General features: G+C 45.9%; 2 protein-coding genes across 2 annotated transcripts in view; one reads left to right on the forward strand and one right to left on the reverse strand.

Moving 5' to 3' along the window:
* Window positions 1–1,651, forward strand: part of TESC (tescalcin) — a 2,253-nt gene extending 602 nt beyond the window's left edge. Inside the window, exons 2-7 of the mRNA XM_035340898.1 lie at window positions 15–132; window positions 413–552; window positions 640–701; window positions 775–882; window positions 1,280–1,327; window positions 1,397–1,651. Coding sequence (XP_035196789.1) covers window positions 15–132; window positions 413–552; window positions 640–701; window positions 775–882; window positions 1,280–1,327; window positions 1,397–1,474 — 554 coding nt within the window. The 3' untranslated portion in view covers window positions 1,475–1,651. The remainder of the gene's footprint in view (window positions 1–14; window positions 133–412; window positions 553–639; window positions 702–774; window positions 883–1,279; window positions 1,328–1,396) is intronic.
* A 3,692-nt stretch (window positions 1,652–5,343) lies between these two features.
* Window positions 5,344–24,775, reverse strand: part of FBXW8 (F-box and WD repeat domain containing 8) — a 51,638-nt gene continuing 32,206 nt past the window's right edge. Inside the window, exons 7-12 of the mRNA XM_035340460.1 lie at window positions 23,927–24,136; window positions 13,972–14,099; window positions 9,910–10,083; window positions 7,830–7,946; window positions 6,949–7,093; window positions 5,344–6,743 (exon numbers count right to left, since the gene is read on the reverse strand). Coding sequence (XP_035196351.1) covers window positions 6,949–7,093; window positions 7,830–7,946; window positions 9,910–10,083; window positions 13,972–14,099; window positions 23,927–24,136 — 774 coding nt within the window. The 3' untranslated portion in view covers window positions 5,344–6,743. The remainder of the gene's footprint in view (window positions 6,744–6,948; window positions 7,094–7,829; window positions 7,947–9,909; window positions 10,084–13,971; window positions 14,100–23,926; window positions 24,137–24,775) is intronic.

Here is a 24,775-nt window from a genome sequence, read left to right on the forward strand (position 1 = left end):
CCCCCCCCCCCCCCCCCCGCCCCCCCGCCGTCTCTGTGTTGTTCTTTGCAGCAAGGAGAACTTTGACAGCATCCCCGACCTGGAGTTCAACCCCATCAGGGCCAAAATCGTCCATGCCTTTTTTGACAAGCGGTAAGAGCACCCCCGGCCCCGCGGGGAGGGCTGGGGCCAGCTCCTGCGTGAGGGATGCTGAGGGCAGGCTGCGCAGCCCCCGTCCCCGAGGGCTGAGATGGAGCCAGGCTGGAAATTATGGAAATTGAAGCTGAGTCTTGGGGGAAAGCTGGTGCCAGCTCTGAGCAACACGATATGGTGGCTGAGCAGCACCAGGGCCTCTGGGACCCGAAAGCTTTGGGGAGGGATGGGGTGAGGGGCTCGCGGCTTCGCCCATCCCCAGCAGCTCCGCTCTCGGCAGGAACCTACGGCAGGAGTCGTCGGGGCTGGCGGATGAGATAAACTTCGAGGACTTCCTGACCATCATGTCCTACTTCAGACCCATTGAGATGAACATGGACGAGGAGCAGCTGGATCGCTTCCGGAAAGAGAAACTCAAATGTGAGGCTCGGCCACGAGCGCGGGGCGGCTGCGGGGCGGTGGGATGGCGGGGACCTGACCCTGCCACCCCCCTCCTGTCCCTGCCAGTCCTCTTCCACATGTACGACTCGGACCACGATGGGAAGATCACGCTGCAGGAGTACCGAAACGTAACGTGGAAAGGGGGGGGACACGGCTGGGACCTCAGCGGTGCCGGCCCCCTCCTCACCCGCTGCCCCGCAGGTGGTGGAGGAGCTGCTGTCCGGGAACCCCCACCTGGAGAAGGAGTCGGCGCGCTCCATCGCCGACGGGGCCATGATGGAGGCAGCCAGCATCTGTGTGGGACAAATGGTGGGAGAAGGATCCTTGCTCTACCGCGAGGGTGTCAAAAAAATGGGGCTAGAAGGGGCCGTCCTGCCCCAAGCATCGCCGCCTCTCTCCAAAGGGCTTTGGCTTGAGGAGGTTTTATTGCAGCCAGCAGCTTTTGGGGGGTTTTGTTTGTATTTTTTCCCTATGTGAGAGCACCTTAGGGTGGGGCACCCCAAAGAGCACCATGCTCACTGCTTTGGTGCTTAGAAAGCAGGCGGCTCCCTGCAGCCCCAGGGATGCTGCGCTGGCTGGGAGCTGGTCTGGGGCTGGTTGTGGGGCTGGGGCTGTGCACCCATGGGGACATGTCCCGTGGCCCCAAGGGACCAACCCGCAGGTGCCATGGGCACATCTGTAACATGTTGTCCCTCACTGCACACAGGGCCCGGACCAGGTGTACGAGGGGATCACCTTTGAAGACTTCCTGAAGGTTGGTGGCCTCACTCAGCTCCCCACCAGGAGCCCGAGCCCGGCCCCGCTCACCCCCAGCCCCTTGCAGATGTGGCAGGGAATCGACATCGAGACCAAGATGCACGTCCGCTTCCTCAACATGGAGACCATCGCGCACTGCTACTGACCCCCGAGGGGCAGGAGGAGAAGGAGGAGGACGACGAAGAGGAGGAGGAGGACAAAGTCTTCACAGCAGCACCGAGCGCGGTGCAGCCGCCTGCGTGCCTGTCCCGAGCGGGGCCGCGTTCTGCTCTCTAGAAACATAAGAGGCTTTTATCTCTAATAAAAGATATTTCTCTTTTTACTCTTTGCTGAGAAATATGCAGCCAGCACCCGGTGCCTGATGGACTTCTCCCTGCACAGGAAGCCTGCAAAAACCCTGCTCTCCCCTTAAAACAATGTGACTTTTTCCACCAGGACTGCCCCAGCTCCGACCCTAATCTGCCACCGCGGCTGCACCCGGTCCCCCCGGTGGGGCAGGGACGTGGGGACACGGGCACACGAGGCTGCAGGATGAGGGTTCCCAGCAGCCTGGTGCTGCCGCCCCCACATGTTCCCGCTCCTACAAGCCACCGGAGATAACGGGTTGTTTACTGGTATTAATAACCGGGTGGCTCGAGGCAGATTGCCGTCTCTAAGGCAGCCCGAGCTGGGAAGGCAGGGGGGGGGGGGTGGGGGGGGGGGAAAGGGCAGTGGTTATTTTTAGAAAAGCTGGAAAGATTTGTTACTGGTTTTGTTTTTTATTATTATTTTCAAAAATAGCTTCCCCCAGTGACATGGAAATAGCCCCCGCCCCGGCAAGCAGCCAGCAGCCCAGGAGCAAACGCTGCTGGCTCGGCCACGCACCTGGAGCCAGCACCAGCCCCGGCCGGCATCCGTCTGTCCAGCTGGGAGGTCTGTCCCCACTGGAGGCTGTTTTTGCAGCTTTGCCCTCTGGAAGGGAACCACGTTGGAGCATGGGCAGCCCCTGGAGCTGGGGGACCCCCCCTTGCAGCAAGGGGAGGCAGCAGTGGGAGCAGGCGCAGCCTCCCCCTGCAATGCAGCCCTGGCCCGGGGAGCCCTGCGCTGCTCCAGGGGCAGCAGGGGACGGATCCGGCCCCTTCTTGAAGTCCCACCAAGGCTGGTGCCGTGGGGGTACGATGGCAGCACGTGGGGCTTGCCCTGGGTGCAAGGGCTGGGGAGTGTTGGGCAGGCGGTGATGGAGCTCCCAGTGATTCCAGCGTAGTGGGGGGCAGCCACAGCCTTGGCTGCGTTTGTGGGGCTGCAGGACTCAAACCCCGTCACCCTCCAGACCCCTTCTGGGCTCACCCCTGGCTGCATCGGCATCAGCATCAACCTGTGCAGAGCCTCAGTGTCCAACCTGCCGGCTGCAGGAGCTGGGACTGAACCCCTCCTCCTCCTCGCTGCGCCAGACCCTCAGTGCTCCCTTTCCTCCCCAGGGACCAAAGAGCCCAACGTCCAGCCCCGATCCCCCAGGGCTCAGGACCATGCACCTTTCCCCCTCCTCTTGGAGGAATTCCCACAGAAATGCTGCAAAAGGCCCTGCTGCCCCCCAGCAGCTGCAGCTCCGCGCCCCATCCTTTTCTTCCAGGACCCACGCAGCGGGTGCAGCACCACTGCAAGGAGCGACAAAAAACCTGCAGCCCCAGGAGAAAACTCCCTAGCAGTTTTCTTAGAGCATCAGCATTTCTTGCAGCCAGCAAAGGCAGCAAGCAGAAGGGGGCAGGACCGAAGGGTGTCGATAAGGGTTATTTATAGCCCTTGAGTTAATTATCTGTGCCCAGCTGCTTCCTTAGGGTGCAAAAAGGGCAGCATGGAGCAGCCCAGGGCACCTCGACTGCAGCTTTGCTTCTCTTGTGTTTGTCTCCTCTATGGGAAACAGGATGAGGAGCGTGCAGGAGGAAGGTTACAGGGAGCAGATCAAAGGGACAGCAGGGCTGGAGATGAGAAGCCGGAGCCTCGCTGCTAGCAGGGGACCAGGATAAAGGGCCAATGTCACCATTCCTGGTCCAGGACAGGCACTCTCCCTGTTACTTTCTACCACTTGAGCCACCAGCACTTCAGCTGCTGCAGGGGTGTGCAACCACCACTGCCTCATCTCTTCGGCAGCAGGGAAGGCTCCAAGGTACCAGGGGCTGGGAGGACGCCAGCGCTGGCTCGTATGCAGTGAGCCATTAGAAATATGTAATGAAAAATCAGCAGCTGAAGGATTTTGGGGACACTGAAGAGTGAAAGCAGCAGCCAAATGTCATTGAAAGGGAAAGGCTGCAGAGAGGGGAAAAAAGTTTTTTTGTTTTGTTTTCCACCATCACAGCGCATCGATACATGTGTTTCCCCACCAGGATGGGGAAGGACAGCGTGCCACATCCCAGCCAAGGACACAAAACACTCCTGTGGGGTTTTTGGTGGTGCCCTGGGCCCGTAGTATATGAAAGGAGAGCTGTTTTGTCAGCATGGCACTAGAGCTGTGGGTGTCCTACCTCTGTCCTTTGCTGCAAGGCCGCTCCGCTCTGCACCACCCGTCTCCTTTTTTCTTGAAGCAGAGCTCTGGCGCATGGAAGCAGCTGGCGGCTGCAATACAGCCACAGCCACCCCCTTTGATCATGTATTCCCTTTGGATAAAAGAGGGAAGAAACTCATGCTCCAACATTTCTCATGTCCAGAGAGGAAGTACCTCACGTTCTCCTTGAATGCCTCCTTCAGCTGTCCCCAGCTGCCCAAGCCACCAGCCTGGTGCCTGGCTCCAACATCCCCTGCTGCAACAACATCAGCCTTCAGCCCCTGGTGAGCCAACAGCACTGGTCCAAGTGCCCTGACTGCAGCTCCTGAACCTTGCCTCAGCCTAGGTACTACCCACCTGAGATGTTCCCTCGCTGAGTGAGAACCTGTGCCCAGGGGACACAGCAGGGCTCTGCCTACCACATACCAGTAGCACCAAGCCCCAGGGAGGCCCCGGCTGCGAAAGCCAAACTAAGCAGCTCTCTCTGCTGAAGACTGGATGGCGACGCCGTTCTTGAAGTTATTAAGGAACAGACTTCATTTGCATCTTCTCCAGGGTTAGCTGACATTTAAACAGTCGCACCGGCATTTGCTGCACTCCAGCACCCACTTCAGCACAGTATTAATGACTACCCACTGAAGTAGGACATCATCCCTTTTCAGAATCAAAAATTAAACTCCCATCACGGATACTCTCCAACAGCCTAAGTGCCCTCATTTGCATTACGAATGCCAGTTAAATATATACACAATCCTCTGCTGTGGTACAACTTTCCTAAACAAATTCCAGTGGCATGAAAAATGGACCACCCTCCGACCCACCCGGAGCGACTGCACCCAGAGCGGGCAGGACAGGGACTCTCTTTCTCCACTGGAGGTTACCCCAAGTCTTCCAGTACCCCAATGGGTTGGCGTTTGGTCTCAAATTGATCACAGGAGGTCTTCTCTGTGTAAGCCAGCAGATACCTCCACCAATCCAGCTGCATCCATTTTCTAGCAGCTCAGCACCTGCCAGGGAGCAGCACAGCAAGAAAGACACATCCTCGCCCCTGGCAGTGCAGGAGAGGGAAGTGGGGAGGTGGATGCCCAGAAAAGGTCTAAACCCACGATGGCACAAGGCAAACTTATCTGCTGCGTGCAGCAGGGAGATGTAGAAAGAACAAAGCTGCCCCGAGATAACAAGGCCAGATAAGGAGAGTCAGCGGCTTAACGAGCCGAGGATGTACTAAAGTGAGACAGGGCATGGGGTCACAACACTGAGGCAAGGAGAACAATAAAGGCGGAAGCTTTCTGTGTTCAGCCACATCAAAAGACACAAGGCTTGAGCAATCCCAGAACTTACTTGTGCTACAGGAACTGTTATTTATTTGTCAGGTTTCAACTAAGCTCTTGTCCCAGCTATGCATTCGTGACACTTCTGGCTGTTCCAGGAATGAAGGGGGGGGAGCTGGCTTCCCAGAATGGTGGAGGAAAAAGAAAAAAAAAGAGACCAAAGACTTCTTGAAAAGATAAAAATTTATTCGTCAGACAGAATGACCAGAATGACTTCCTCCCTTGCACTTCTTACATCAGTCCATCACCATGAACAAACTAACTGTTCAAGCACAAACACACACGTGAAGATTGGCCTAGGGGTCATGGAGAACCACCCCAAGCCAAACACAGTAAAGAGCCCTGAAATACTTCTTCCAGGCAGGAGGAGGGCAGAACAAAGCTCTCCAGGGGCTGCCTCAGTGACCAGAGGAAGCATTGAAGCAATTTCTGCTTGACAGTGCAGCCAGCCCCTCTTGCGAGCTCAGGCACCGATTTCCTCACGCTGATTTAACAGATTGTACTTACAAACTGATTCCATTAAGTCAGCAAAAAGTTGATAAAATTTAACTCAATTTAAACTTGGTTTACATTGCCTCGGCTTGCACCAGGACATTCACAATGGCAGATGACAACCAGAAAATAATTTTACAGGAGCAAAACCTATGCATACACGACTTGAGGTCTCGGTCAGCCTAACTGGCTCCACCTATTTCCACGCAGCCTGTGATTAAGGTAAATCCTTACTCCTCACTTCACCCGAGGTATCCCTCATCTTATCCCTCAGCCTTGGTGCTTCTCTATAACGTTAGTGCCAATTAACAATGCAGGGGGAATGCAGGCAGTTCATTCCCTCTGCTTATTAAACTGACATGACCAATTGCCAGCTCAGCAGTGAGGATGGTCACCAGGCCAAGCCAAAGCCTTCAGGTGCCACGGAAGGCATGAGCCAACAAATAAAGTACCTTAGGACTAACCTGAGACATGATGGCCTTGTGTGGCAGTACACAGGGGTTATTCCACCCTAAGAGACCTAAGAACAAAAAGTCAAACACACGTACATATATACAATCAGAAAACATTTAACCTAGGGTTTTAGAGACTTTTAAAAAAATTACGCATTTTAAAATAATTTTGATACGTGTGGCCTGCCGAGTTTCCAGGCACCCAGTCTGGACAAGGCCAACCTTCATGTCCCTCTCTCCATCGGTCTCTGCTCACCCAAACACCGTAACCCTCTGAGCATGTTCCTGTTTCTAGACACATTCTGATGCACTCAAAGGAAAAGAAGAATGAGCAGCTCATTATAAAGGAAGAAACTTCAATCACGTAGGGCTCAGCAAGATGCCTGTCCTTTCCCCTTGGGACGGGCAGGCATCTGCAGGCTATGAACTCCTCGATGTGCTCCCAGCCTCCCACCATCTCAGCAGTTTGCCACTCTGGGTTCTCGCTTCCTGACCAGCCCACGTCCCCTGCCAAGCTGGGATCAGCGGCATTTTTCCCCTCAAGCAGTGGGAACGAACGTCTGTTTGCACCGAAGCATGCTGCTCCCGTTCGATCGTCGGTCTCTGTTCCACCAAGCAGACCTTTGAACAGCACAGCAACATGTTTTAGTGAAGTCATACTCTGCTCTGGTTCACAGCCCCAGGTTTTTGGGTAAAACTCAGCCCTTTTGATGCGCCTGCGGCCCGTGCAATCTTTTTGGCATTTGTCCCTCGTGAACCTCCTCTTTGCCTACAGCCACGGACTTGGCAGAGGGCTGGACCACCGAAGCCAAGTGAAGTGAGTTACCTAAATGTTATCGTAGGGAACTGCAAGGCCAATGTTGTAGTTGTAGCCAGTCACTTCATCGTAGGAGGAGCGGCAAATAGGAAGGACGCTTTCTACAGCCAGCTGGTCCACTGAGAACTCGTAGGCATAGATGATTCCTCGATGCCTGTGCAAAACACAACCAGGACACCACAGCATGCTAGCTTAATCATATATTTTAGCAGGGCAAATTAGATTAGATTAGAGTTAGAAACTGCTAGAAAAGACCAAAATTCAGTGCTTCAGAAGATGAATATAAAACCCCATCCCTTCTGTGCTGGGGCTATCTGTGCAGATTCGACATGAGAGAACTCCCTCCTGCCTCCTTGCAGGGACCCCACCAAGCCCTGGCAACAAACACTGAACGCTGAATTTAGCAACGCAGAGACATAACTGTCATCTGCTGAAACATTTCTCATCTATTCAGGACGGGGGAAGGAAGTACATTGTAGTTTGATAGTTCAATTAGACATGCTAACATCCATCTGAGATGCAAATATTAAAACCTGGAGTTTAAACACCAGCAGCTTTCCTTCAGGAGGAGACATCATTAGTAATATTAGTCAAGCAAGGGAAGGGCTCTGTTCCCTGTCTGGCTTCAGTGGCCTTTACATTCACCTGCTGAAAAATGAAATGCATTTTTTTGTGTGCATTTAGAAGTAAACAGCCAATTCATCAACTGTTTTGAAAGTCTTCTCTCTCTCTCTCTCTCTCTCTCTCTCTCTCTCTTTTTTAAACATGCCATGCCTCTCTGTTACTGCTCTGGTTGATGAGTCAGGTGCTTATTGTGCCATTTTTAAACATCTAATAAAGCTGATCTTCGCAGTGCCAAAACTCCTACCCTTCAGAGCTGCCTTACTCACTTGCGGTGCGCAGTAAGGTCATCATCCGTGATGCTGGCGCCTCGGGGAGTCTTCTCATCGGGGATGTTTGCAGTGATGAGGCTATGGGAATTAAACCATATATAGCGGACTGGATGTCTGAAAAATAAACCACAGCACTGAGTGAGATGCCACTTGCATTAGACTCTTAAAATCCAAGCGCAGTAATGGATTTGCTCTGGATTAAACAAGAATTCATCCCCATCAGTGCCCCCTCTATGGTCAGAAGCTGGGAAGCTGCACCTTTGGCTCCTCTCCTTCTGTCTGAAGCAGATAAACACAGCTTTTATCACCATCTAGTGGACTACCAGAATACAGGCCAGAAAATATCGCCGACGCTTGGCAGCACGCAGGCCATGCCGGATCCGGGCTGCCTGCTTGCCTTGCTGCTTCAAGCACCGCAGCAGCACGGCCCAGGGACGAGCAGGGTGCTTCCCAAAGCGAGCTGCTCAGCCAGGACCTCGCAGCCCCAACCCAAGCACCAAGCGAGGGCTGATTTAGAAATGCACTCTGTGGCACACAGGCTACGAGGGCTGGTCTTTCCTGTCCCCTTCATCGGTGAATAAACCAACCCTGAACCAGCGTTTGCTGTTCAGGTAGGGGTAACTCATCAGGCTCATCTCCACGGCCCTAACCTTCCTCCTGTCCTCTCCCCTGCTTCTGCCCTCACTTTCCATTCATGACACCGGCTCTTGGCATGGATAACAACTCGCACACCTCTTTGGTCTATGAAGGCCTTTTTGATTGAAGTGCTCCTTTCCGAGTCCTATATAGATTAAACAGTATTTTAAACGTTTAACCTAATGGTTTCACTTTGAGTACATTTTCCCCTCCACACCAAAGCTCAGCAGATATGCCCTGCTTGCCCTCCTTCTTGGCATGCTCATTAGTGCTGCTCCAGGAGATAATCAATGCAATATTGTCCTTAATGCATCGGCTGCATCACATTGGGCTTTGTAATCCATGGGGTCAAAAGAGAAGGAGATACCTGCTATTAATCAATGACAACTCCAACTTGAACTTCTCTGACTGTAAATACCTCATCTACCTCCTCTGTGGGGAAGAGGCATTAAAAGAAAAAAAAACAACAGGATGTATCTGTTCATTTTATTACGAACAGGGTATCACTCAGTGGCTAAATCCTTGCGGTCTTCATTCAGACAAAGCATACTCACTGGGAATTTTATCTTGATCAGAAAATTGTGACTTGTAGCAACTAACAGTCTTCTGTCAATTCCAGGGTACTGATCTCAGCTTGTACTTTCAGCACTGAACATTTTGTGCTTTCAGTACAAACTGTTACTCTCTTATCAGCGTCCCCGAGTTGAAATCCCAATCTGGCTTCGCTCGTTACTGCTAAGGGAATGCACGAAGGAGGTGAACAGAAGCTCAGGTACTGTACCAGGGTGCAGAGAACAGAGACAGCCAGAACCAGTTACAACAGCCAGAAGTCCAGTGTTTTAAACCCAAGTATAAAGTAAATACTGGTTGACACTGATAAAGTAAAACACTTGTTGAAGATGGGGCAGAGAGAAGAAGCTGAGGTCTAAAGGTGCTTGGGGAGGGGGGGGGCGTGTCAGGGAAGGAGCAGAGGAAAAGCAGCAGCAGCCAAGTCCTTGGAAGTAACACAGAAAAGGCAGAGGAGAGTTTAGGGGAAAATCAGTCCTCTGGTGGAAGTTTTCTTCTTTGGGGGTTGGAACTAGATGATCTTTGAGGTCCCTTCCAACCCAAGCCATTCTATGATTCCATGAAGATGCCAACTGAGCTCTATGGAAAATCCAGGGGGAGAAAAAGCTTTCATTCTCCCTTCCCTGGCTGGAGCACTCTTTTTAACCAAGAAGTAAAAACCTTCTGAAAGCTCATGGTGCACAGATACACACACATGAATCCAAGCAGGGATGCAACTGCTTGGATTTCCAATTCACATGAAAACAAACAGAACTCTCTGAAGCTTTAGACGTGGGCATGTTATTTTGGTCCTGGATCATCCCATTCCCACATTCCTCCTGTCTGCCAGACCTGACAAAAAACCTTGCATAAGACCCTGTGTAGACCAAGTTACCTGGCATGTGTTTCCCAGAGCTTGGTGCCCATCCGCTGATCCCACACGCAGACCATGCCCTCTTCTCCTCCGCTGACAATCTTCCAGTCATCCATCTGTACCGCAGACACCCCTAACCGGTGGGCATAGAGGGAGCACAGCGATTCGCTTTTGCGGAGGTCGTACACCCTGACCCTAAATGGAAGCAGATTAAGGACAGATAAAAGCGGCTGTGGATCTGCAGCCTGCAGGTCCTGAGATGATGGTACGTTTTAGGTTGTGAAAGTAAGGCCAGGACAGCTACCCTGCTTTCACAGCAGTGTAATCCCACCTTCACTGCAGGGCCAGGATCCCAACACAGTCAGCTGCTGCTTAATCCAACGGTTTTACCCGCCAAAGGCAGCTTTTACTGCATCTCTGTTCCATGTGGACTTGAGATATTAAGTGTATTTTCAACCAAACTGAACAACCAGCAATTCACCAGGTCTTTTGCAGAGAAAAGGAATATTTTTACAGGAATCACTTGAAATACTGTGTAGGAGAGGAGGTCCTGGCTGAGGTCTTTCCACAGCACCAGCTCACTCAGTAGCAGCTTGACACTTTTTTGTGCATTTTCACTTGGACAGCTATTATCAACGATGTTTTTAATGCAGACTTCTCCCAACGTTCAGGCTCTTGCTGTCTCTTTGCAAGTCATAAGTGAAAGAAACAGTAAGTGAAATTTTAAGAAAGCTCCCCTAAGTCTGTTCCCCTCAAACCATTAGCAATACTGTGAGGCATAAAGGATCATGTATTTGGCATACCTCTAACATACCCTACCTCTCAGTACCTAACCTATATCTGCTAAGGCCTAGGGATAATAATATTACAAACATCAAGGAAAGGACAAACTATTATTAGGAAGATCAAGGAAGTGACTAAGTGTGCAGCAAATCAAGAGACAAATCAAGGTTTCTACAGGTTTGTACTCTTGAGTTGATCACCAATACTGAAACGGAGCCATCCACAAGTACCCAGCAGACAGTATCTCTTCTGGAAAAGGTTTCAAAAACGCTCCTAGTGACTTTGGGCACCTTTTAGGTACATCTGAGTTTCAAAAGTTATTGAACTAAGAGTTTGAGGAGAGACTTATTGAAGATAAGACCATGTTTAATGAAGCAGAACTTCAGAAAAAGAGCTTAAGATTTCAACGAGTGCAACAAGTCCACAAGAATAAAGCTAATGGTGTTAAGTTTTAAACCCAGTACATACCACAAAGAGTACGTTTTCTGATCCTTATGTATCAAGACTAAGAGATAAAGCAAAGTGCATGAGAGAATAAAAAAATGCAGTGAGTGAAAACAGAAGTAAAGGGGAAATACTGATCTCAGCTGAAAAGAAGCCAGAGAAAGTTCCTCCCAGCTGAGGGCTATCAAGAATGAAACCATCAGGTACACATTAATTCAAAAAAAGGCCAAAACATACTTGTTCCAATACATTAACTGTATTTTGTTCAATACCGCCGCTATGATCCTAATGGTGTTGCAAGTCTTTCCTTTTCCTTTCTCAAATGGAGATTGCATCATATGATTTTACTAATAACACATTTCAGCAACTGAAATAAAAGGCTGCAGAACAGTCCAAAACTCCAACAGAGCAACATCCATCTGACACGCAGAAAAAACATGCTGGAACTGAGCGAGGAGCACACTTTGTGTGGCTCTGCACTCACCCTTAGGAAATCCCCCTCACAACAGTTGCTGATGGCGAAAAGGACTTCTTGCTTACTCCAAATCCAGCAGAGAAAAGCTTTGGCTACACATTAGAGCTGTGCTTTGGGTAAGGACGGAGCGTTTTGGAAGTGTTCACACTCAGCGCTCTCCCTGTCTTGCTGCATGTGTTCTGTGTGACAATCAAAGCTTCTTCTGTTTGGTAAGCACAGTTGGAAACAAAGATCTGATTGTGTCCTGGTTATTTCATTAGCAAGGACCCAGGTTTCAGGCAGGTGTCCATTCTGGCACACCCCTGGAAGAATTACAGGCACACTTGAGTTGCTCAGATGTTTTTTTTTGTTTTGTTTAAAAAAAAAAAAAAAAAAAAAGGAAAGCATTTTGCAAATCTAATGTGATGCTCTGATGCAGACCTGGCATGGCCCTCCATCTCCTGCCTCAGCAGCTGGGCTCAGTGGGAGCACATCAGATGCATCCTAGTTCAAGGGAGCTGTAAGGAAAGCCTTCTTGTGCCCGGGCTTTGACTCTCCTGTTTGAGTATTTGTGCAGTAAGCTCACTTGCCTTTAGGAGAGGATGGAATACATGTTCTGATCCACACTTTTCAGTAATGGTGTAACACTGGGTTTACCATACTTGCTCTCCCAATGCTACTTACTCGCTTTGTTGGGTCCCACCAAGAAAAAGGCTGCTGTTGTGCAGTGTATCAGCACACACTCCCTATTACCAGATCTTGTACCAGCGTGAAGCACAGCTAAGTAATCAAATAAATTGCCAATGCTTCAGAAATATTTTTTGAGATTTTCATAGGTCCTACCAAAAACATGTTACTTCAATGGGATCATCCATCATACTTTTCAAAATCATAGCTTTGACTAACAGAACAGCATATGCCAGCAACATTTTGGAAGTGCTATATTTAATTCCAGCAAGACATCTTCCCAGTGGCCACGTGACAAGGTCTCTATTTAGTAGACTTGCTACATAACAGGGCTATGGAGGTTTCAGTTACGTCCCACCTGTAGATGCCCACCACATATATTAATACCTTTCATGCAACACTGCAGGAGAAACTGACCTTTGACATACACATGGTCCTGTCTCCTGGATGCCAAAGTTATTTGCTGAACTATTGATTCCTAACCCCTTGTTATTTTAGTGATGGCCAACCCCTGAACTCGGTCAATGCTTGAGCTGAACAACAGAAAAGCTTTCTGGAGGGGAAAGGGCAAGACATTTACTCTGATATAAAGGGAGTAAATTTTAAATCTCACTTAAAGGATATTAACTTTATCTACTCTCTCATCATTGTGGGAAAGATTAGAATTGCAGGTAGTTTTACTGGGGTGCTTTGAAAAATGAATTATCTGCTTTTAGAGGGGGAAAAAAAACTCTCAAGGATTCAATTACTCCTATCAAACTTCAGATATTTCCTTTATCCTCTTTGCTGAGGAAGTGTGAGGTTTGATTCCACTGCCTATTCACAGAGAAGGAAAAAAGCTGTTTGACAAAATAATCATTTTTGCAAGCTGCTGCACTGGCGGGACAGAGGTCTGGGATTTGGCAAAGGGAAGTATCCGCCTTACAATCTGATACCCACCGCCACACCACACCACCACCTGCAGCCTGATGCCCAGTGCAGAAAGGAGGAGGGAAGGAACAGGGAACCATTAGAGACTGGCTCCTCGCCATCCCACATCTCCTTTGGTGCACTGGATCAGACCCCACAAATAACTAGCCAAAAAAGAAAACCTAAAAATTGGACTCAAAGGGTCTTTTTAAGCACTTTAATCCTTTCGCACTGACTGTTCCCAGCGCGTCCATTCCTGGCACCAGATATTGTGCAGGGAAAATCCTACTCCCCAAGCCAAGGAGTTAAAGAGAAAGCTGCTAATCAGCTAAATAGAAGCTGGAATCTGTTCATATGAAAGTCTCTTTTTTTTTTTTTTTGTCACCTGAGGGACATCACAGTGTTCCGAAATACACTCTTGACATCATTTGGCAGACGGACCCATCTCATCCTACATGATTCATCCCTTAGGTTATTTTTTTAATATCAGAAAGTGAGCTTTTAAATGCCAAACTAATTTTGCGGGTGGTGGTGGGGAAGTGGAAGATATTCCAAGTGGTCTCGCTGGGCTGTACACCAACTGCGTCCACCAAATGGCTTAAAAAGCAAGTCTTCCCATGGAGCTTTCTGAAACAAAGCAAACTGGCAGCCACATCCAACTATTACCTAATATTTTGTTCCTGAAGTTCACGCAGGCTGCATTTGAAACATTAGAGGAGAAACAAATTCTAGCAGGTCCAGATGTAGGACAGCAGGACAGGAAGTAAGCTAATTTGAGAAGGGTTACAGCTCTTGGTAGTACCTACCTTCTGTCTTTATTGCCTGTAACGAGCATGTTTGGAGGACTGTCCTGGAGGTTGACGCATGTGAAGTCACCCATCGAGTTGCCTAGCTTCTTTAGACACTGACTTGTTTCCAGGTTGTAAAGAAGAACCTGGCAGAAAGAGAACAAACACCGGCTAAATGTAGCATGAGCCCAACTACATATTGCTGCAGCGGGAAGTAGAGCAGAGTTAGCACTGTCTCAATGCTCTAACAGGTAGCCAACACACACATCTATCCCCATTGAGATGGGCAACAATATACATTTAAAAAAAAGGGAAAGTTTCACAGTGGAAACCACTGCAAAGCAGGGATTCAGGGCGCGTGGCAACCAGCATCAGATAGGTTTAGGTCTCAGGCAGTCAGAGAAAGCCATACAGATTTTCTCTCTCTCTCTTTTTTTTTTTTTTTTTTTTTTTTTTTAAGGTTTATATGGAAAAGCAAATAATTTTTTTTGACTAACTTGAATATTGGAAAGAATAGCAAAAGTAAACAGCATCAACATTTGGTAAGTTTAGACAGATGGACTGTTCAAGAAAGACTCAATCAAATAGAGCGAAAATTACAGAGCAGAACCGAGCACTGACTCAGCGCTGACAGGCCCTGCCATAGGCTTTGTGCAGAGCACTCAGCAAACAGATTCAGAGACATATAACATCTGAAATGGCAGATCAGATGGGAAAGGAATAAAAACATCTTGGATTTTAAGCAATATCCAAGATGATGCCACCAAAAACTGGAAGAGAGGTACGCATTGTTTCCCTTCTGTTCACCCTCCTGTCCGTCGGTTTAATCGCATTCGCTGTCTTTCCTAGGGGGCCAGATGAGATTTATCTATTTGGGCCTTTCAGCGAGAGGGAAGAAGTATTTTTAGAAAAAAAAAAAAAAAACATACTGGGCAAATCCCAGTGAAGCTCAGCTCAGTTCCTGGTTTTACATGAACTTGGAAAAATTATTAGATTTCATGGTGATGCTCCTTTAATTAAAAACCAAAGGAATAATAAATAAATAAATAAATAACTATGACCATGAGAAGAGTAACAGTATTTAAAACAACAGAAAAAAATCCCTATGGTTTCCATGGCAACATCAGCATGGCTATGTCAATGTCACTTGACTATTCTTAACTTCTACTTTTCCGTAGAAAAAGCACGCAGCTTAATAAATATTACACTGTCTGTGCACATTATTCCAACATTTGCCAGAACAGCGATTGTGATGCTGTCTGGCCTTTTACTTCCTAGCTGTGCAATTTTAACATGCATCTGAAAGGTTGAATTAAGAGAGGAGATCATTTTGTGATGGATGCCTCCAGGCTATAAAAACAAACCTTTATAAATCTCTAGGAATACTGCGAAGATGGGCTGAGACTTTGCAGGTTTCCTCCTCCTGCCCCCATTTCTCCAAGCTAACAGGAAGGCTTAGTTTTATACGTATATATTATCAGGTTCCTACTAGAATCAGCACATTCATATCCAATTTGCTCAGTTGCTTACATTTATTATCTCCTAACCAGTTCCAATTCCCAGCCTTGTTTCCATTAAGTTATCTGCTGTTATATTGCTGTTCAAATTACTTGCCTTGATTATGGGTTTTCAATATGTTTTTTCATCCCTGAGACCCCCCCCAAAACAAAGCAACGTTAGCCAAGCTCTGTAAAGCAAGAGACACTCTACCTTTGCACGGAGACTTGGGACATAAAAGTTGCTAAAAATTAATTTGAACTTCCATACCTATGAAAAAAGTGGCTACAAATTGATTGAAAATGTTAGTCATTAAGGTGCAGAGTAACACGCAGCCTTTTCTCACTTGCAGAGCAGTTTCCAACAGCTCACTAACCAAAACCAGGGAGAATGACATTCTGGCAGAGATGCTTTGCAGAGTTTCCAGTGCAAAGGAAATTAATATCTCTGCCTGGCAACCAAATTTCTCCTTGGAAAGTTTTGAACAAAAGACAAAATCAATAAACTGCTGAATTCAACTTACAAACAATAAAGGATGGGGTCAACGGTAATATATTCCAGCTCCCAATTTGTGACTCTGAACCAGCCCTTCCCAGCTGTACACTACAACCCTGGAGAAGAGAGGGCCAACTGCTTCTTTCTCCAAAGTCCCCTGGGGCTAATACTTAAAGTGAGCATCCATAAACTATTAATTTCTCTAAATGACCAGAGCTCCCATCTACCCCATAAACATACAATACATACTTGAGCATGCAGTTATGACCATGAAAGACTATAACGAAAAATTGCTTCCACACAGCATTTAAAGTTTCCACTGTTTTCAGTCCAAGCAGATGTCCCATACTCTCCCGTTGCAGTCTCAATTTTAGACTTGTGACAACCCTTACACGTAGGCAGCAGCAGCTGAAAAATGATTTCTCTTCACCTAACTCACAGATGCCCATCACTTTAAAAATGTTTGCATCTGTAAGAAAGAGAATCTATAAAAGTAACGGTTCAGACCCATGAAATGCAGACAAAAGCTTTTGTCTTCATCACCTTCTTCTACCCCTTCCAATTCCTTCTCATGTCAGCCTTAATTCTTTGGAAGATTGCTTTTTAAAAATTTTTATAACGCACCTGTGTATTTCTAGCCAATTAGCCCTACCATTTGGAAGGAAGGTTCTCTTTGTGGTTTTCAGCATTCAAGCTTCACCCGTCTTTAAATTGAACTTATGTCTTGAACAATTTTATGGTCTGTAAATGAATTTCAAAACCTTATGCTGACAACCTGATAGGTAAAGAAACAAAAGGAACTCAGAATGCATTTTAAGGTCTGAATAATAATTTCTTGAAGACAGGGGTTTTAAAAGCATACTGATGACAGTTTTGAAGTTGCTAGAACACTTCTGATGAGCTCTTCTCTAATATCCCAAGGCAACAAGGATTTTCTTTACAAAGGCCAAGGAAAAAGAATGAAAATACCTGGTCAATAGGGACTTGAAATAAGGGCCTGTATGTTAAAGGGCAGATAAAGCATAAGATCTTTAGGAGGTTTATAATCCTATAATGCACACTGCAAGGGGATTACCCTTTTAAAGACATTTATAATCCTATAATGGACACCCAAGACCAGTGACCTAATAGGTACAGAACCGAAGGTAAGCGAACCAAGAGCACTTGGGTGTGAAATGAAGTACCCTGGGATAACACACTAACGAGCATCCTTGCCCCCCCCGGGACTTCTGGGACACGGGGGAGGAAAAGCATTAAATACTCCGTGCAGATGTATCAGGATCTAACACACAAAATAAAAAGCGTTACCTATTAACATTGCTCAAATGAAAAAGTCTAAGTTATTGGATGAGAGCCAGGCAATCTCCCAGAATGCTTAATAATTCAACAAGCCAGAAATAGCTAGAGTACCTTTACCATTATGTTTAGTTAAAGACCACAGAGATTAGAAAACACATTATCCATCTCAGAGGCGATTCTTTCCATGTTACAAGTCCCTTAACGACCTTTACCATCTCTCCCTCTCTCTCTCTCTCTTTTAATAAGGCTGAGCAAATGGGACTTCATTTTATCCGATTGCCACAGACTGGTGGTATTAATTATTCATGCTCGTACTCTCTTTTGTTAAGGCAGTGCATTAGACTAATTTCCCTCTTTACTGCCTGTGTTGGGCAAGTCTCAACCTGTGGTCACCGTTCTGATAGACACGCTGAGAAACCAGCAAGTTCCTTCGAAGAGGCAGAGGAAGAAAGGAAAACTCACTGTACTCCAGGAAACTGCCGATCGGTGGGTACGGGGAACTCTCTCTAAATGCTGTCCAAGAACTTGAGAAAGAAGACTAAATTAATTCACAAAGAATTAAATCTCCGTAGCCAGAAGAGCTAAGCTGTGAGCTTTGTTACGTCTCGCAGCTAAGTGAGGTCAAGCATGGTCTGCGTACTCTGGTTGAGATACTTCCAAGAAAAACCAAGGAACTGAAGGAAATGCTGTTGATGGAACTCTTCCATGCATGTCCAATACCCCAGCAGGTGTTTCGGGATCCTGCGTCGTTGGAGATGTCTTTTTTGGATGGAACATTAAAACAACAAATCCCCAAGCACTTGTTATCAAAGAGCCTGTGGTACTTTCAACAAGAGCAGGGGTGTTCAACCCACCGTCCTGGCCAACAGCCAGCAGACAACTGCTTTGTGAAATCGCTAGCTTCCCCTGCAATCACACTTCTGCTTCTTGTCCCGACTTACCGCATCTCGGAGCTAGTAAAATGCTGTCTCCCAACTGGGTGAAGCACTCCTTATATATATATATATATATATACATATATATATGTGTATATATATATATATATGTATATATGTATATATGTATATCATATACATAATTCTTGTTTAGATTAAGTATTAAGCAGAGTATCATAAGCATTAGCAAAATATATGCCAGAAAACCATGCTCACAAAGCCTACATCCCTTTCCTTATTGAGTAACCCACGATACATTCGAGAACTGCTTTCTCAGAAGGAGCTGTCTAGGACAGAGGTTTCTAACTGTGACTACAGAGAGCAGTAAGCAGCGGATCAAAACAACATCAAAATCTTCAAAATCTAAGATCCCCAAAGATGCAGAGGAACAAGCAGCAAGACCTGGAACAAAATTTGCATTTATTTTCAGATTATCTTTCTCCTCCTTTCCTTCTGTCCATCCCTCTGCCAAACAGAGAAAACACTGCCTGAGTACACACCAATACTGCCAACAAAAGAAGGGGTCGCAAAATTTCAAGTCCGTCGCCAATAAAAAGGGAACTGGTTTTTGCTCAGGTTAATACCATTCAATCCAGAGAGTATCTACAAAAGGGATAAGGCTACTTCATATGCATTTGCAGGAGAAGTCATCAAATTAAGTACAACATATGGCACACACCGCTGCAAGTATGAATTTTATTTCTAAAGGGATGTGGAAAAAAATGTTTTCAAAGTTTACAAGCCTCGGGGGCACAGTTTCCCACTGCAACTGTATTGAATTGCCTACTGTAAATAAGGCACATAACACTGCAACAACAACAAAAAAATCTGACTATTAACAAATGCAAGGTCAGCATATTGATACTTGTATACAGAGATAAGTGTTCTGGCTCCATAAATTTAAAGATGAGCTAAGATTTAAAAGGAGCAGATGAGGGAGACAGACAGACAATCAGAGGGAAAGAAAAAGAGTAAATCATACACAAAACAGCCAGTAAAAAAAAAAAATAAAAAAGCAGTTAATATACATGAATAATGGATGTTTGATTTAAAAGCAGTTTACTCCAATATGATGTAATTTTTGACAATCAGCCAGAGAGACTATTTTGCAAGTTCTTGCCAGATATAAGTCATTGTGTAAAGCTGGTAACACAACCATTTCTCCGAGCATGTGGAAAATTGACTTTCATGCCATCCTAAAGGTGACTTTATGCTGGCAAACAAGCACTCTTATTTCACGTGAGCTTAGCTGCAGCAAGCAGCCTTAAGCAATACTTAAAAACCCGCACAGAGAATTGCAAAAATAACAGTCTGAGCAGTTTGCAGCAAATCCAGCAGCTCAGATGCCAGCTACCTGTTCCTCCAAATGCCCACACCTGCCAGAAAGTCATGTATAAAGCTAAAAGCAAGCAGAATACAGTTTTTCCTTTTAAGTCTTCCTTTGACTGGAGCCGAAAGTAAGACTCCACGCTGGTGGCAAGCAGCAGAGCCAAGCACCGCTCAGGCAAGCACTGCACAAGCTTCGGCAGTGCAGTTCTGCCAACGCACCTGCAACCCCTGCTGTTCCAGCACTGGACACTTTGTGGGCACGGGCTGCCAGCCCCCAGCGCTGTGCCAAACCTGATGGGTTTGTGATGTGGACAGATGTCTGCTAGGACCTGGAATGAGGGCACCAGACTCATTTAACTTGTGGCTGAAGACTGATGTAAGAGTGAGGTACCCTGAGATGAATGGGTATTATGTTTACACACCAAACCACCCATCCACTAAGATGCAAGCCCTAGCCCAGAAACACTCTTTCCCTAACCTAAGAATAAGGTAGGTGAAAGGAAGGCAAAGCAGTCCTTAAAAACTAATGAATTCTCTTGGTTTCATAGATTAAAAAAAAAAAAAAACTTGCAAAATTATTTTTGGTCATTTACAAGCATAGAAAAATCAAGACGGATTACTGTTACTTTTCAGCCAGGCAGAGGCTAATCAATGCATCCTGTAAAATTTCTGCAAGGAAAACTTCTGGTCTCTCTGTCAGACTGTATTCCTTGTAATGCCTGACTTAGAGGCAAATCCCACATGTTCAAAATCAGTCACCAGCAAGACCTGCCCTGCTACGGGTATGAAAACAAGAGTTCATAAAGATCAATTTAGTGAAAATGAGACTATTTACAAGGTTCACGGTGGTTAAGAAAACTGAAAAGCACTTACAGAAAATTGAAATCTTTGGAACTGGAGAAATTATGACACCAAAAGAGACCATGCAACCTTACCACTACACAAAGAAGAGGAATTCAGTTAAAATTAGGTACAAGATGTAAAGGTTTATGTAGAACAGCTGTGACCTAAAAATATCATCTAGGAGAAATTGTAAAGTATGAGATTCAATTTAAAGGATTATTTTAAAATCTGTGATTTCATTTTTTTTTTCAGTTAATATCAGTTCAGATAACTCATGTTAGCAGGCAGCTGAAGAACTCTGTGGAAAAGTTAAACAGAGGTACAGAGAGGCAGTATTTCCATCACTGATGAGAAAAGACAGGTGATATTGAACAGCATTCATCAAGTAGAAGCTAATCATCAGCTCAAAAAAGAAGAAAAAGTGACAGCATAACAAACAAACAACTCCCTGAGAGCAGGCATCTGATCTCAACGTATCTTGCCTTTTAAGATGGAGGATCTAAAACAATTACTGTCCTCCTTTCACCCCCATCTACCTGTTCTGAAATATTGGTTATGTTTGTGCAAAAAAAAAAAAAAAAAAAAATATTGACACATTCTAAACTGTCTTATGCATGCAACACAAGAAATTCGAAGTTATGAGCTTAAAATAAAATTCCCTTGCATACCGTGAAGTTTCTTTGCTGCAAAAAGAAAACAAAAACCACCAGCTTCCACAACAATAGGAGGTAATCACCAATAACCGTTGAAAACATTGGATGATTTCAGCTAAATTTTAAATAAAGTATTTTTGCCCCCTCAAGAGAATGAATCACCTATAAATTTCACAGAAATAATCCACATCAGGAGAGAGCTCACGTGAGGTTACGGTAGGAGCCCAGACTTACTTGACAGTGGAACGTCCATTCAGGGATGCTTACAAACATACCAACTAGGAGGAAAGCTTCAGTCAGATCCCCCCATCTGTGAGACAAATGCATCAGCAATCAGACGATGTTAATCCTGACAGCCACAGCACTACGTCTTCAGAGATTTATATCCTGACATGAAGAGGACCAAAGCCAGCTCTAGTTTAAAACTGTGGATGCCTGTGGAGTTTGAAACTGGTTTTCCATACAATATTCAAAACCAAAATTGAAACACATGAACACCACACTTGGTGATGCTGCTGCAGCATCGGGATCACGGGTCTCCCAGCTGTATGACTCAGGGGAACGTACAACTTCTGGACACCATCCCTCAAGGTACGTCTGTTGGACGTCATGAGCACCACTCAAGGTTGAAAGGGAAAGGTTAGGAGTTAGTATCTTACCTTATCTTGTGGTATCTTACCTGCTCTATATTATTACGCATTTATGAGACAGGATGGGAACAGAGATCTCAGTATTTGAATTTGATATTTAAGGAAAATAATACATTGTATGTTCAGTTAACACAGCTGAAACAACCCTTACTAAAGATTTATTTATTTTTATGTTAAACTAACACAAAAGAGTTGGAGGAACACTCAGCAGACTAACTTTCAAGACACTGCTGCATCCCTGGGTTTTCAGATGCTTACCAAGGTGGAAATTGAACCTTTCCTCATAAATGAAGCATTATATTCCCCCTCTCTCCTGCATGGATGCCTGTCATCTAGTAAGAGGCAAGTCTATGCCACAGATTTGATGTTTTTCTCCTCTCCAACATAAAAGTGCCTACAAAATTTATGCCTCAGATCTCTACTCTGCTGTCAAATTTGGTTAAAATTAGACAAAGACTAAAAAAAAGAGGGACAAAGATGGTTTCCCTAGCTATATTTTTTTCAGAAAGCAGGTTACCAGTCAGTAACTATAGGATTGCGTGCCTACACTCAAAAAGAAAAATAAAATCCCCTGGGGAAAACAAAGAAAACCCCAAATAGAAGAAACCTGGCTTTTCCATCACAGCAACATTGCCAGAACCAAACGGGGTTGGAATTCTTCATGAATAGGTTTCTGAGATCAAATGCTCTCCCAAAGACGGATTGTCAACCTGTGACCAGCGTAATCAACCAAGGCGAAGTCCCTTCACGTCTGTGTGAGGTGAGTAATTATCATAATAGACATTAGTAATTAATTTCCGGCGTGATGTCAGCTGGTGCGGCAATGCCAAACAAGCGTCCTTGTCCAACACAGCCCAGCCGTCTGCACAGCTTCAGCCCCGTCTCCCTGATTAGGATGCGTGCTGATGTGCTGCTTAATACAACCTGCCATCAAACAGCAAACACTTCTGAACTAAATGAGGAAATATGTCCGGCTTTACAGAGCGGTGCTCCGGGGCCTAAGTAGGCTTCTCTCTTTCTTTACGAGGCACAAAAGCGATCACCGATGTAATGCTCCTGAATGAGGCAATTTTACCTTCTAACCTCCCACCTCTGGGGGGAAAGGAATTGGATTAGGACAGCAAAGGAATTAATAAAGACAGCGTGGCCTCGCAGCATCTCTCAACCCTAGAGGTATTTATGGTGGCCTCTGCATTTCCCTGGTGAACGTGAATTTTGAGGGTAAATTAGATGCAGCTGGACAGATTTATTCATAACACAGAGGTAGTCCTAAATAAAGCATTCCTGGTCTAGTTGCTTGCCAGAGAAAACACTGCATTCTTATACCACAGACCACAGCTCTTTTCATCTGGTTGCTCACCTCCTGCTTCCTCCTTCAGCGGCCTGAAGCACTCTCCTTCCCAATTAGTTCTTAGCCTATCACATGCCTGAAGTATAACCACAAACAGAGTGAAATTAGGGAACAGGCAAATTAGGAAAGATGTAGGAAAGGAAATACTCTTTCTCAAGGTGCCTGGAAACAGGTCTATCTGCAGCCTGGTCCCTGCCCTGGAGTGGGGCATCGTGGTGGGGTTGCTGCATCCAGGAGGAGGCTGCTGCTAACTGATCTCCGGTGGGATTCCCCACATAAACAGTTATTTCTGTTACGTGTTTGAGTCTGAAGCCCCCCCAGAAAGCCCTTCCTGTAAGCAAATTAGTTTGAGATCAGCTGTGTTAGAAGCCATGAGTTTTCAGCAGGGTTACCAGAATGGTGTGGTTTTGACCTACCTTGCCACTGCTAAGATGTGCTGATGAAAGAAGCCGCTTGTGTCACAGGGGCTTCAAACCTATGATTATTATTTAGCTTCCTCCAGTACAAGAGTCACGCCACCCTCACCAATTTGGAAGCTTAGTTCAAACACCCAAGTGCACATACTGAAAAAGCATCCTCCTAGGACTGCACACGGACATGTGCAAGGCTCGACACCCTGCTCAGGATGTCCTCAGAGAGGTTCAGGGAGAGTCTTGTTCTGTTGGGTTTTGTTGTTTTGGTTGTTTTTTGTTTGCTGGTTTTTAGAGGAGGGGGTGTTTGGTTTGTTTTTGATTGTTGGTTTTTTTTTGAGACTAGTTCCCCCTAGAGGATCACTGGTGCAGCACAGAGCTGGGACTCAGGAGCAGAGAATGCAAAATATTTACAGTGAAAAAAGCTGAACAGCAGGGAAGAAATGGTCATTATCATGAAAGGTTCTTCTGTTAAATATGAAGGTGTAAAATTCTTATAAAAGATAAATACCTGATTGGGCTCATTCAATAACCAGCCAAAGGCTTTGACCCCAAAAACCGCTTCATGAGCAGATACATCAAGACACGTCACAGGCTGACCATAGACAGAATGGAGAATTTTGCCAGGATCTTCTCCTTTCAGGACATAGACGATGTCTTCTGCAGCTGCCACTGCCACCGGACTCCCCAGAACATCTGGAACCAGATTAAGGAAGTTGACCTAAAAAGAGCAGACTTTTTATTCTTATTTCAGGCTAAAATTCTTTTACATCTCTACTGCCATATGCTGAACTAACAAAGCTATGGATAACTATTGGTTATCAGCAACCCTGAGTCATCCCAAATTCATTTTAGTTGAAGTCTGAGTATCAATTTTGTTTCAGAATATTTGTAACTTTAGCTCCTACGAAATCATGTATTTATGTCCTAAACCAAGAGAGGTCAAGACTTGACTACTAGACAACCCAAATTTCACCCCCCCCCCCCCATCTTCTATAAGGCCTCCAGTGTGACACTGGCCAGATTTATGTGGCCCTTCCCATTTCTGTAAACAGTTAAGACACCACAGAAAAGTCTTACCATGGGAAGGGCTGAAACTCCATTAGAGCACAACTGATTTCTAATCCAGCCTTAGAGGAGTGGTATCTTGAGTGCTTCTTTTGTGTGTTGCAAACTGACATCTCACAGTCAGCAAGATGCAGGCGTACAATGGATCCAACTATGATGGAGCATGGTGTTGTTTTAACATTTTTACTGGGATACTTCTTAAAATGTTTGGGGATTTTGTTTATTTTTAAGTACCATAAGACTGACTTAGCTTTGAAAGGGGATAAATCAGGAATGGCTTAGATCCCAACTT

This window comes from Oxyura jamaicensis, chromosome 15 (genome assembly GCF_011077185.1).
Source record: "Oxyura jamaicensis isolate SHBP4307 breed ruddy duck chromosome 15, BPBGC_Ojam_1.0, whole genome shotgun sequence".
Taxonomy (NCBI): domain Eukaryota; kingdom Metazoa; phylum Chordata; class Aves; order Anseriformes; family Anatidae; genus Oxyura; species Oxyura jamaicensis.